Source organism: Pectinophora gossypiella, chromosome Z (assembly GCF_024362695.1).
Source record: "Pectinophora gossypiella chromosome Z, ilPecGoss1.1, whole genome shotgun sequence".
In the NCBI taxonomy this organism is placed as follows: domain Eukaryota; kingdom Metazoa; phylum Arthropoda; class Insecta; order Lepidoptera; family Gelechiidae; genus Pectinophora; species Pectinophora gossypiella.
The window spans coordinates 11424232-11437035 of record NC_065433.1 but is presented as its reverse complement, the minus strand read 5'-3'; the positions used below and the strand labels follow the sequence as shown (position 1 = coordinate 11437035).

Sequence of the window (12804 nt, the reverse complement as noted above, 5' to 3'; positions counted from 1 at the left end):
TTTTAAAACTTCATTTGCCTACAGTATACAATCTTCTATGACGACAATAAAAGTTGTATAAACTGGTCGTTTATTTTTTCTGTAGCTTATCCTGTCCCAGGGCTGAGCAAAGGCCTCCCTTCTGTTCTTACACAGTTCTCTTACCACCAACGTGGTGGAAACAAGATATTGAAGAATTAAAACATTTTAACGTCATCGCAGCAGAGGCAAGCCCAAAAGAAGTTGGATGTAGCTACCACATTGTCTTACCACCTTCTTTTGGGCTTGCCTCTGCTGCGACGACGTACGTCTATCTGTAGACACCCATTTCGAGAGCGCTTTGACCTATCAAGCACCCAAATATGTTTTCAACGACCTTTTCTGATGTATATCATTTTCCTGAAAATTCTCTGAAATTTCCTTACCTAGAACTGATACTACCTGCACCTACCTAAGTAAGTAGCAAACTTAGTAGCTAAACTAATTTGTCTATAGCTTTTTTCTCTGGTAGTTTAATCATCTCGAATGACAGAAATCAATACTTCATTTTACGATATATTCAACGCAAATTTTCTAAAAACATACCAATGTTTATTTGTTTTTAGATAAATTGTAATTGATATAGCTTATGAAACGAGACTACTCCTTAGCCATCCAGAGCATTTTCTTCTCTTGATTTCATTCATTGAATTTCCTTCAATAATGTCCACATTAGTTGCGTTATCTAGTGATGTCTCTTTATAATCTCGTTCAACTATCAATGCTAGTTTTCGAACAGCACTACTGGTACGATGGTACGACATCCGCTGCATACTGACCATTGTAATTTGAACGACCATTAGCGATGTGTTCTTGAAATACTTAGTTTATAAGAACTTCTCATTCGTTCTTTAATAATATCCCGTACGATTTTCAATATGTTCCATTATTCTTTGTGAAGCCAAAAAGTTCCACCGATCATGCCAGGTTTCCACTGCAGCTTGGGTGTAAAATTATCCAAACGCTCATTAATTTACCACATCTCGGGAGGATTTTCGTCCTACTGAATTGTTGATTGTACCATTAGTAATATTTTGAAAACCAGTTAATCAATGAAAAGGCTTCTTCCGTAAAATTATTATTTTAGCTACGGGGAATCCCGGCGTTAATTTAAACTTAAAGTCTGTTTGCGCAGGAGTCGTCGCCGATCCCTACCAGCGCTCAGCAGCCAGTGATGCCGCATCCGATCTCGCTGGGACCGCCCAGCTCACAGCAGCAGCAGCTCACCGCACCCACAGCACGCCCGCCCTTTGCCAAGGAATATTTCTTCTTGGATATCGAGCTGCGATACGGTTTGCTGCAGGTTTGTCTTAATACAGGGTATTAGTGACAACGTAACGAAAACTTTGGGGGATGATACGAGTTGATATCAAGTGGAATTTCCCAAAAATTCACCAAAATGCTGGTGTTTTTTTTTTTATTATGTTCAGTCCCATTACCTATATTTTGTTTTAAGCTGCATAGCACTCCAATTTAGGATAAAAAAAGAAAAAATATAAATCATTAAAATCCGCCATCAGCTAATGGCACGGGTCAATGGCCACGCGAACCGCGCGCCGCGCCCATAGCAGGCAATACGAACATATCCTATTTCTTTCTCTGTCTACCACCTATAGCATTAAATGTTTCTCTCTCACTCTGCTCGTCGGCTCAGTAGCGGCGGGTGGCGGCGGCGCCTTCACTTACACTTACACTGCGCTAACGCTGACTAGGTATCAATCAACGTCTTACCAAGCGCGTAGGTAGTGTAGCGATAAAAAAAAGTCGCTAACAAGAAAAGAAATTTAATGCTATGCAAATTTATTGGGAAATACTAAAAAGAATAAAATTGTTATAAATAAAAAAAAATTGTTCTGAATTGAAATTATCATCTACTTCTGTTAATACTTCTGTTGACCAACGAAAGTTTTTGAAATAGAAGGAAAGGTTGCGCCAAAATGAAAACCAAACCAAAACAGTGCCGCGCGGGGCTTTAAGAATTTTGAAGAAGCTATCAATAACGGTGAAATCTAATAACACTAATATAAATTATCTTAGAAAAAACATTCCAAAATATAAAAATCACACGAAACTTGAAGCATAATTATACAGGAACCGCAGAGTCGGAGCGATCGTAGCGATTCGCACATGAAACTTGAACCATAAACAGGATCCGTGGGGACGGAGCGGTTTCGTACACAATGTAGGTCCAGGTTAAAACAAAACCCAGGGTGATTTCCCTTAATCTATAAAGATAAATAATAAAATAGAAAAGTAGAGTGAAAGAAAAAGAAGAAAGAAGGGCAAACCAACATAAACTTACCAAGGAAAATGAAATGCTATAATTGTATCACCAGAAATTACGTTTTATGTTTCACGATTAAATCTACACATTTGAAAACACACACAGATCATTAAATTAGATTTTCCAGCCAAAATTCACAAATATAAACAGTCAGCCACCAAGAATATCTGTCGAATGTCCAGAAACAAACAAACCACAGAGACCAATTCATATTTCAAATTTCAAATATAGCATACGTCCAAATAGCCAGAAAAAAGAATACTTGAAAAGCAAAAATATTGCGCTGCGGAAATATTACGATGCAGAAATTACCTACGTCCCTGGTCTAGCCACTGTTTGCTTTGTTCTCAAAAGCAAAATCTCTAAATCTTAATTCAACATTTGCGACACAAAAATCACCTACTTACCATCGTTTTTAGTACAACCAAGAAGACGTTTTATTATTATTTTTCGTTACGATGTCAGTATTATCCTGTATGTACCTACTTATGCAATAAAAAAGTCTTTCTCCGTCATTTTCATTCAATACAATAGTTATTATCATCTCCACATAACACGCGCTTTTAGCGCGCAAACGGTGAGAAAAACGCAATTTGCTTTCTTGTGAGAAAAAGGTTTTTTTAATTACCTAGGTACTTGTATTTTCCCTTGGAAGAAGGTACTGATAGATAGCTGATCAGCCTAATCTGTGGTGTAAAGCCAGCGGTTACCGAACCACGACGGTTCATTCTAAACCTCGTTTAGGCCTAGCGATTTTGTGTGTCAGCGTGCTTTTTTGACTTGCTACTAAATATAAAAATATATTTTTTCTTTCGCTTGATTTTCATAAGATGAACAATCTCGCATTTCTCTATTTTTTTACTTTCGTCTGCAAAATTTCCCATATTTTACTGATAAAGCCACTTGTTTCAGTATAAAACACGCAACGCTAAGTTTACTGTAAACATAGTCAAGTTGTGCTTCTCGTGTCACACAAAGGCCTTTCCAAATATAATTATGTTAAATGCCAATATAACTGTGTGATGACGCACTGTGGTGTTAAGGAAAGTGACTTAAATTGACAATGACATTCTTAGATGATTTGAACGTCCAGAGAGAGAATAAAAGCAAATCATTTGAAACAGATTTATAATGTGATCCCACTGAGGATAATAATGACAAGTAAGGTCGTAGGACTTTAATAGTAAATGGAGAAAGTGAAAGAGGTGTCAGAGTTGTAACAAGTGAAATCTGTGGTGGTGGTGGTAGAAGTGGTATCTGCCTACCCCCATTATGTACAATGTACGTTTGAAAGCAAACTAGATCTGGGGTGTATTATAGATAGATGATTTGTTTTGATTTTAAAACTACGATCCTTTGAGCGCGCTTCAAAACGCGAGTTCATAATTTTAGGTTTAGATAACAAGAAAAACTATGAATTTATAACAGCTTCCGAGATCTTTTTAATAAAATGCAGTAAATAAACGTTCCGCTGTGAACGAGTTTGTTTGTTGAAGTTGCTAAGGAGGTATGAATCTATCAGCGAATATACTGAAACATAATTGAGCGTGAATTGCTCAAAGTGCAGTAGTATTATTTAATCTTTGAAATATAAATAGTGGCAGAGAAACAGCTAATTTAATAACGCAATTGTTTTAAAATAATCATTTAAGTACACTTCATTCCTAATATCAAGTGCAAATCTCCTTAAGGTTTAATGTTCCCTGAATGATACTACCTATTTGTAACGCGTTACAGGAAATAACATTAAAAAGCTCTTATTACTGTCTACTGCAATTATTATCCAATTAAGAGGCTTGCTTGGGTTTTCTTTGTTCCTCGTACTATTTCATGTACCCTATCATTGGTAAATAATGAATCCGGCCAAATGGTTAATGCCATTAGCGCTAAATCTACTTATAGCCCACCCAATAAAGACCAAATTTGTCTGAGAGGGGAAATCATTCATGTAAAAGCGAATTTGGGAAGAGTTCGAGGGAATGGTGTTTATAACAACATACTAAGAAATGAACTCGTGCAAAGCTTGCAAAGTTGGTAAGGGTCTTCACAATAGATTGGGCCAAGCATGCTGCAACAGGAAAATTAATACGTATACAGGGTGTTAGTGACATCGTAACGAATACTCAGGGGGATGATTCAGACCATGATTCTGAGTTAATATCAAGTGGAATTTTTCGTCGCAAAATTCATGATTTTTTTTAGTTTTTTTTAAATTATTTTCAATTCTATACTTTTACGATGGAAAATTCCACTTGATATGAACTCCGAATAATTAGCTGAATCATCCCCCTCAGTATTCGTTACGATGTCACTTACACCCCACACAAGTACATACGGTAGCCATACAAGTAGGTCCATACCTACTACTAACACCCATGTGTTAGTGACACCGTAACGAATATTGAGGGGGATGGTTCAGACCATGATTCTGAGTTGATATCAAGTGGAATTTTCAGTCTGAATATTCCTGAAAATTTTTGTGTTTTTTTTTAATTATTTTCAATTCCATACTTTTGCGACGGAAAATTCCACTTGTTATCATCTCAGAATCATAGCCTCGATCACCCCTCAAAGTTTTCGTTACGATGTCACTAACACCCTGTATATTTACCAACCTTGCAAGCTTTGCACGAGTTCATTCATATTAATTCCGTGTTGAGTACCTATCCTATGACCATTTATTTGGTCGTCATCAGACGCTGAACACCAACCACCTAGGGCCAGAGTGCTCATCAAGACTCATTAAACTAATCCAAACTCGGAGGACTTGCGTCATTTTACTGTCGAGTTCCTATGACCACCTGATCATCATCACCCTGTATCCTGTAATCATATCTAAGAACCTACATACAATACAGGGTGTTAGTGACATCGTAACGAAAACTTTGAGGGATGTTTGAGCCCATGATTCTGAGTTGATATCAATTGGAATTTTCCGTCGCAAAAGTATGGAACTGAAAATAAATAAAAATAAATCTAAAAAGAAACACGAATTTTGCGACGGAAAATTCCACTTGATATTAACACAGAATCTTGGTCTGAATCATCCCTCTCAATATTCGTTACGATGTCACTGACACCCTGTATAGCAACACAACAAACGCAATACTCATACCGCGTAACATACCTAGCAAGGAGTGGGTGTATAAAACTATACACCTGTGCCTACCCCTTTGGCGATACAGGCATGTTGTTACGTTGTGCATGATGTTATGTTGTTAATAATTTTATAAACGCAAAAATATGTTTTTTGCCATTGGAAAACTGTTGGATTCATATATCGGCTAGGTCCCGTGTAGTTTTCCAACTGCAAACAAGTTTGAAATTGGAAAACATTTTTTTTGCCGTTGTCAAACTGTTAGCTCCATGCATTGACTACATGCGTTTAGTTAACCAACTGCAAATATAAATTTATAAATGCAAAAAACTATCTTTTTGTGATGGAACAATAAATTAACTATTTTCTCCCTTTACTTGTGTTGTAAGACTTTCCTTCTTGCCAAATTTCATGGTTTTAGGTCTATGGAAAGTACCCCGTAGGTTTTTGTTCCACGACAAAATGTATGACGTTTTAAAACTAGTAACTAGATCTCATTCAAACCAATTTTCGGTGGAAGTTTGCAAGCTAATGTACATCATATACAGGATGTTAGCGACATCGTAACGAATACCGAGGGGGATGATTCAGAGCATGATTATGATATTTTTTAGATTTTTTAAATTATTTTTAATTCTATACTTTTGCGATCAAAAAATCGACTTGATATTAACTCAGAATAATGAGCTGAATCATCCCTCTCCCGTCAGCTCGCCAACGTTTTTCATTTAACTTAACTGAAAGCTTCCAAATTGAATAAATTGTACTTGGATTGTAGATCGAATCGGATTTTCGACTTTTTTTCTATTTAAGTACCTCATTAATTAATTAGTACGTATCAGATTCAAAAAATACCTTCTCAAAAAGGAGGAACAATAAAACTAGCTACCTACTTTGTTTAACTTTATCAATATGTTTATACTTTTTTGTATCTTTCTATCACTTGTTTTAGCAGGAAAAATATAGGCTGCGTTGTAAACACATACATTTGGTAGTGACAATCTTTGCTGAGACTAAACAGAAGTACAGACATAAGGCATTATAAAAAACATTGATGTTGTTATTGTAAATTACAACAAAGAGTTTTAACATTATCATCCTTCGGAATCTTGTGGCAACACAACACTGCTTCTTATAATCATATTTCATGATAAACCTCAGTAATAAGTCAATTCTAAACTTTTATCTAAATTTTATATAAAATACCGAACGTATTTCGAAATTATTTTCAAACAAGAGATATTACTTAAAGAAGAGGCAAGTATTGATAGTTATTATTAGAAATGAAAGCATATTTTCCGCTCTTTTAAATCTGCAATATTGGCATCTGATATTTGTAAGGCTTGAAATTGAACTAAAGCTGAAAACTAATTTCAATAAAAATGTTAATACCTATCGCAGCGTACTTATATAAATGAAAAAAATATTGGAGAGAAAAATATTTTCGCTCTAGAGTATCCAATACATTTTGTTTTTTCGAGTTTGATCAAGGCTTAAGGTGATGTGTTTCAGTCAGCTAGGTAACGCTGCGTCAGTAGATGGCGTTACTTCTGCAGTTTTCGTATTTTTTTCCATTTATTCGTTTAGTGTTGAGTTCTGACCCAGTGAAATGTTAGGTGGCGAAATCTTACATACATTATCTTTAAGTTAAGCTACAATTTTGAAGTATTTACTGAAGATATCATATTGAAACATTGCATCAAAAGTTGGTGTCATTTCAATTTGTGTACAAACACGAAGCTGTCACACACACATGCGAACTAGGTTAGCTATTAAAAGAGATGCATAATTTGAAGTCTACTTCTAACTTCTAAATGGCGCATTTGGTAAAGCAGTAGCCGCCATTCTTAAGGTTCACGGTTCAAACCCAACTGCATGTTTTAATTGTTTTTACTTTTTGTATTTTTTTTTACAATTGAATTTGGCGAACCCGTCTATTTGATACGGAATTATCAAAAAGTATCACTTTTACCAATAATATTATAATTAAGTATACAATAATTTACTTTGCACTAAAGTACCTTCCGTAATTTCCGTATTTTTTATTTTGTAAAATTCTAACAGGCATTAATCGCATCAGTGAACATGCGGCTAACTAAAAAACTACTGAACGGATTTTCATACGGTTTTCACCAATGGGTAGAGTGATTCATGGGCGTGCTTTAGGGTTTATAATTTATACAAGTATTTTTTTTGTATAAAATGGTTCAAAAATGATGATGAATGTCAAACATAATTATCGTTACAAATATAGCCGACTTGGAGCTTTCGGCGAAAACGCTGCCTGAGCCCATTGAGATATAACAAAACAACGTATGGTTGAATTGTTCCTTTTTTGTAGGTATACCGAAAAGTCCACAATATGTCATAATAATTATATTGTGTATAAAGAATTGTGTATATGTATTGTATGATTTTACAAATAACGATCACAGTACAGTAATAATAAGGTAGATTTTTCCTAAATTGCGTAGGTTCAAACTTTGTCGCATCGCGTTTGAAAGATGTAATAGCGCTTCAGGACGTCCCGCAAGTACGGCGCTGATGTCGCAGTATCCGCATATAATTATTATGACTTGTCATTTAGTTCCAATAAAATCCGCAGGACTTCATACGTATGTCAGTGACAGCTGGTGATAGCATGCGGGACACTTAGCACCTAATCGAATTCTATGTTGTTTTCGCGCCCAGTCCAGACGACTCACAGCGCATTTCTGGACATATATTTACGCGTGGTGTTTATTGTTAGGTTAGTTAGTTCAGGTTAGGACGTCTTTTTATAACGAGGACGTTAAAAAAAGACGAGGCTGGGACGTATTGAAGTAGTATTTCCATATTATATACGCGGCCTGAAATGGGCTGTTTCGGGGACCTGAACTGGTTGCTGTCGAACTTATTATCACGTTTTCTTGATTAAAATTCATAAATAAGTCAAATAGAAAAAAGAAAAAAGATTTTATTTAGTTTTAGATCTGTCATGATGTCTGTGATGTTTGTTTATTATACATAAGAATTTCAAAATATAATAATATCTTATTTTTTTTCCCAAAGGGCAAGGCAAAGGGAACTATGAACATACAGCCATGTCTTGTGTTTTTTTTTCTTGATGATGATTAATGAAATGATGAAACCTAAGCCCCCACCCTCGGAGCAGACTCCTACTCCGAACCCCAAACGAAGTAAGCGGCTTGTTGGCGCAAAGCGAAAATAGATAGGTACACTTTGTTTATTGAATATTCCGATTTATGTATACTATCGGGAATGTTTTCCGACTAATGTGATCATTAACCACAAAACACCACTTCGTATTGATTATTTAGATTATTCAATGAAGAAAGCAACCTTCCCGTTCCCGGTCCCACCAAAAAGTCCGCGGCAAAGAGAATATAAATAAATCTGTATGTTGGATGGAAAAACAATTAATTATAAATGACTACTATTTAGGCCGGCAAATGCAACAACTTCTTTTTTGATTTGGTTTTCCCCGAAGGGTAAGGCAAAGGGAACTATGCCCATACAGCCATTTCATTTTATGTATTGATTTTTTATTATAATATATGTCCTCTTTTAAAACACGGTATTTACCCATTATTTAAAAAATGTTTAAATAAGATACGTTATTACAAAAATATTTTTCCAATATTCCTTTTCTCAGATTGTAGTATTTTTAGTTTTTTATTTATATTTATTCTCTTCATACAAAATCTCTTTATAAATTGTCACTGACATTCTATTACACTTGTCAAGTAGTCAAAGCCTTTAGAAAAAAAAAAACTATCACGCACACAAACTAACATTGACACCTCTACACGCTCAGCAAATACACTGTAATCTGCACCACTACAAATGTAGAATTGATCAAAATTGAGGGTCTGAAATATGGTACTTCTCGTATTCGGACCCTAAATTTTTGTTAGTTTGCGAAAATAATACACCAAAATATTACTATTTATCGGTTTTATAACAATATTCCTCTATCCGTTTTCCTGTAGCACTGCATCAACTTTTGTATGGAAAACGAATCACCTTAAAGCGGCTTAATAACAAGAGTGACAAATTCATTATTGTTTTCCAGTTTATCAAAATGACATCACATTGATAATCCTCGTTAAAGTTGTAATTTTTTTAAATGCATGCGTAAACAAAGAATAACAATATGGTGCTACTCATATGACTAATAGACTACAGGCAGGTTATTCTCTTGTTCTCAGATAATTGAAGCTCTACACTACCTACACTACACGGCTCGGCAGATTCACCGCAACGTCTGCCCACAAGTGATCATCGTCACCAAGCGCGGGACTTGGAAACTATTCGGGCTTGAATTTATCGGTACGTAACATTTACGTAAATTGGTGACTTACACGTCCAGGACGTTAAAAGGGTGTGCAGTTGAGCAAAATTGCCTGTTGCACGCTCGCATACGCCTTAGGCGTTTAAAGGGCACGCAGTCGACCATTGGCATGCTGACCGCTCGGGTTCTTCATTTAGAGTATTCGGAAAACTGTCTATTTAGCCTATTTTAGCAGTACTTACTAATTTTCTTACTGAGTGGGAAGCGAAAACGTTTGTGAGAGATTCACTTGAAGTAAAGGTAGAGCCACGTGCCCTTATCGTGTCTTCATATGCCTCTTCCATTGTTTGACATTAAGTATTTCGTACGACCGTACGACGTTTAGCGGCGTAGATAGCATACGCTTCGTCTACTGGTCAAAACCTTTGACATGGATTGCGTTGCCGCGCGCGGCGCGGTAGCTGTGCCCTAATCATCTGACAAAAAGAAGTGAAATCCCAACAAAAACATTTTCATGTAAAATGATACCAAGACGAGATCATATCGACCCCAATGTGAAAAAGTTGTCAGATCTCATGTAGAGCCAAGCTTCTAACTCCACACGCCCTAACTATACAAACACTAAATTCACAAACTATGTTAGGCAAAATATGTGACTTACGCTTATAGCGAAACGGTCCGCTATCATCACATGAGCATAAGGTGAAAAAGTGTAAGGCAACAAATTTATTGTGACTTGTTTGTAGTACTCCCCACTTCGATTACGAGATTACGTATATAAGCTGTATTCGTCTGCCTGTTTCCGCTTAGTTGGGTGTGATTGTCTAGCTTCAGGATCTGGCCACGACCCTTTTAATAGCGAAAATAAATTTACGACGACATCACAACAGAATAGCTTGTAAAAGTTTCCTTCTCACAAATTGTCTGAAAGAAAAACTAAATGCGCATTTATACCATGTAGGTACATACTTTGAAGCGAAAATAAGTTGTATTTTGTTAACATTATTTATATGGTAAGAGGATGTCGCAACAGGTTGTATTATAACGTCAGCAAGTTGCGAGTTACCTACACACAGCCGGGCTTGTCGTGACCATGCTACACAATTCTGTCCGACATCAGAACGGATTCAGATCTAGGTTAAATTAAATCTTTTATGCAAGGAACAAAACGGTAAATCAAGAATACCATAATTAAAAAGCTTTATATAATACTAATAACATAAATTATCTATGTCTTATAGATAAATCGAAGACTGACGTCGCGTCATGACATAATAAAAAAAAATTACGGTATGTTTGGCTTAGCCTTATTTATAAAATATTAAATAAATGGGGGCATATTACAGTAATACATTGTTTGAGGTTTACGCAGTTATTATATTAATTAAAACATGTAATACCTCCTCATACCCCTGATTTTAACTCGGGAAGAACCCGGAATTTTAACATAACATTCATATTTTAAAAGTGCTTTAAAAGTTTCACAAACGATCCCACAATCCTCTCACTTTGGAACATGAACGGATCACTAATAGGTTAAAATAAAAGCTGTTAGCAAGTTTGAACTCCCTTACTATTTATTACATGTCTGTTGGATGAAACTTGCGTGAAATATAGCGAAATGCTTTCTGAAAATTGAATGGCATATGAAAAAAATTGTGTGTAAGTAATGGTATTTTGATGTGTTTTGCTAAGAAAGATATTTTAAAATGACTTTGTATTCTGGGCCAAACTGAATATCGCTACTTGTCAAAAATACTATAAGTAATTCATCAATTTTGAGCCGAGGTTCGCACCCAACTGGGCACCCTCAGGTCTGTTGTCTTAAATGTTGTACCGGGTGAGAGCCTACAGACAGCTATTCAAAATACCGTTTTATTTGTCATTCTCGATATAAGCGCGGTACGGTGAACATCTATTTTTTATAGTGCTCCGCCCTTGTATGTTCCTCATGTGATCTAATAAACGTCTACATTAATTCATGTTTCTTGTAATCAAGCCCTGCATGTCCGAACAGATGTTGCTCTTATCAAGGTCGGGGATACAATGCGTCAGCGTAAAATGAAAGTAATTGCGTAATTTAATGAGAATTTCGAAATTTAAAACGATTGACTGTAAAAAGGAAAAACCAGTATGTGCAGAGTTTGTACTGTGCTACACATCCATTATTATTCTGATCAATATAAAGAGAAGCCATAACTAGAAGCCATAAGACTAGCAACATAATTGTATACATACTTAATGTGATCCAAATATCAAGCAACAATTATGTTTACATATGCTTCTGTCATTACATAGTATTTTTGAATAATTATGTGCTCGAGTAAAATATCGTAGGTAATTATCAAGTTAATACTCTCAAGTTTTTTTTTGATGAACGTAGCCGGGTAAGTTCCTCATTATGTATTATAATGTAAATTAATAATGAATTGTTAACAAAAATAAATAATTTCAATGAACGAAATCTTTTAATCATAACAGATTATTTATTCACAAAAATATTTACAATTTCTGCCTTATATTTTCGGATGTAAGTAGTGTACTTTAGCATTACATAAACTGCCTATATACGTCCCACTGCTGGGCACAGGCCTCCCCTCAATCAACCGGAGGGGGTATGGAGCATACTCCACCACGCTGCTCCAGTGCGGGTTGGTGGAGGTGTTTTTACGGCCAATAGCCGGGACCAACGGCTTAACGTGCCCTCCGAAGCACGGAATCATCTTACTTTATCGGACAATCAGGTGACTCAAGCCTGAAAAGTCCTTACCAAACAAAGGACAGTCTCACACAGTGATTTCGACAATGTCCCCATCGGGAATCGAACCCGAACCTCCAGATCGTGAGCGTAACGCTCTAACCACTAGACCACGGAGGCTGTACTTTAGCATTAGTGTGCGATAATGTTATTTCAGCACGTGTGTTCAGTAGTAGTTTATGTACATAAAGTCCGTGTATCGGTGGTACTTTACCAATAAGTGTGTTATAAAATGTATATTTTATAAAACGTTTCACTCAAATATAATGCATAAAATTTATACTTCCTTATCAAAGTAGGTAAATCTTTAATTAGAGTAACATAATATAGCATTACGCTGTTTGTAATAAGAA

At 35.8% G+C, this 12804-nt stretch overlaps 1 protein-coding gene across 1 annotated transcript in view; it reads left to right on the top strand.

Annotated features, from left to right (window-relative positions):
* The window catches only part of LOC126379820 (SCY1-like protein 2), a 271967-nt gene that overhangs the window by 175721 nt on the left and 83442 nt on the right, over positions 1 to 12804 (top strand). The window contains exons 4-5 of the mRNA XM_050028743.1: positions 1154 to 1321; positions 9611 to 9731. Of these exons, the coding sequence (XP_049884700.1) occupies positions 1154 to 1321; positions 9611 to 9731 (289 nt within the window). The remainder of the gene's footprint in view (positions 1 to 1153; positions 1322 to 9610; positions 9732 to 12804) is intronic.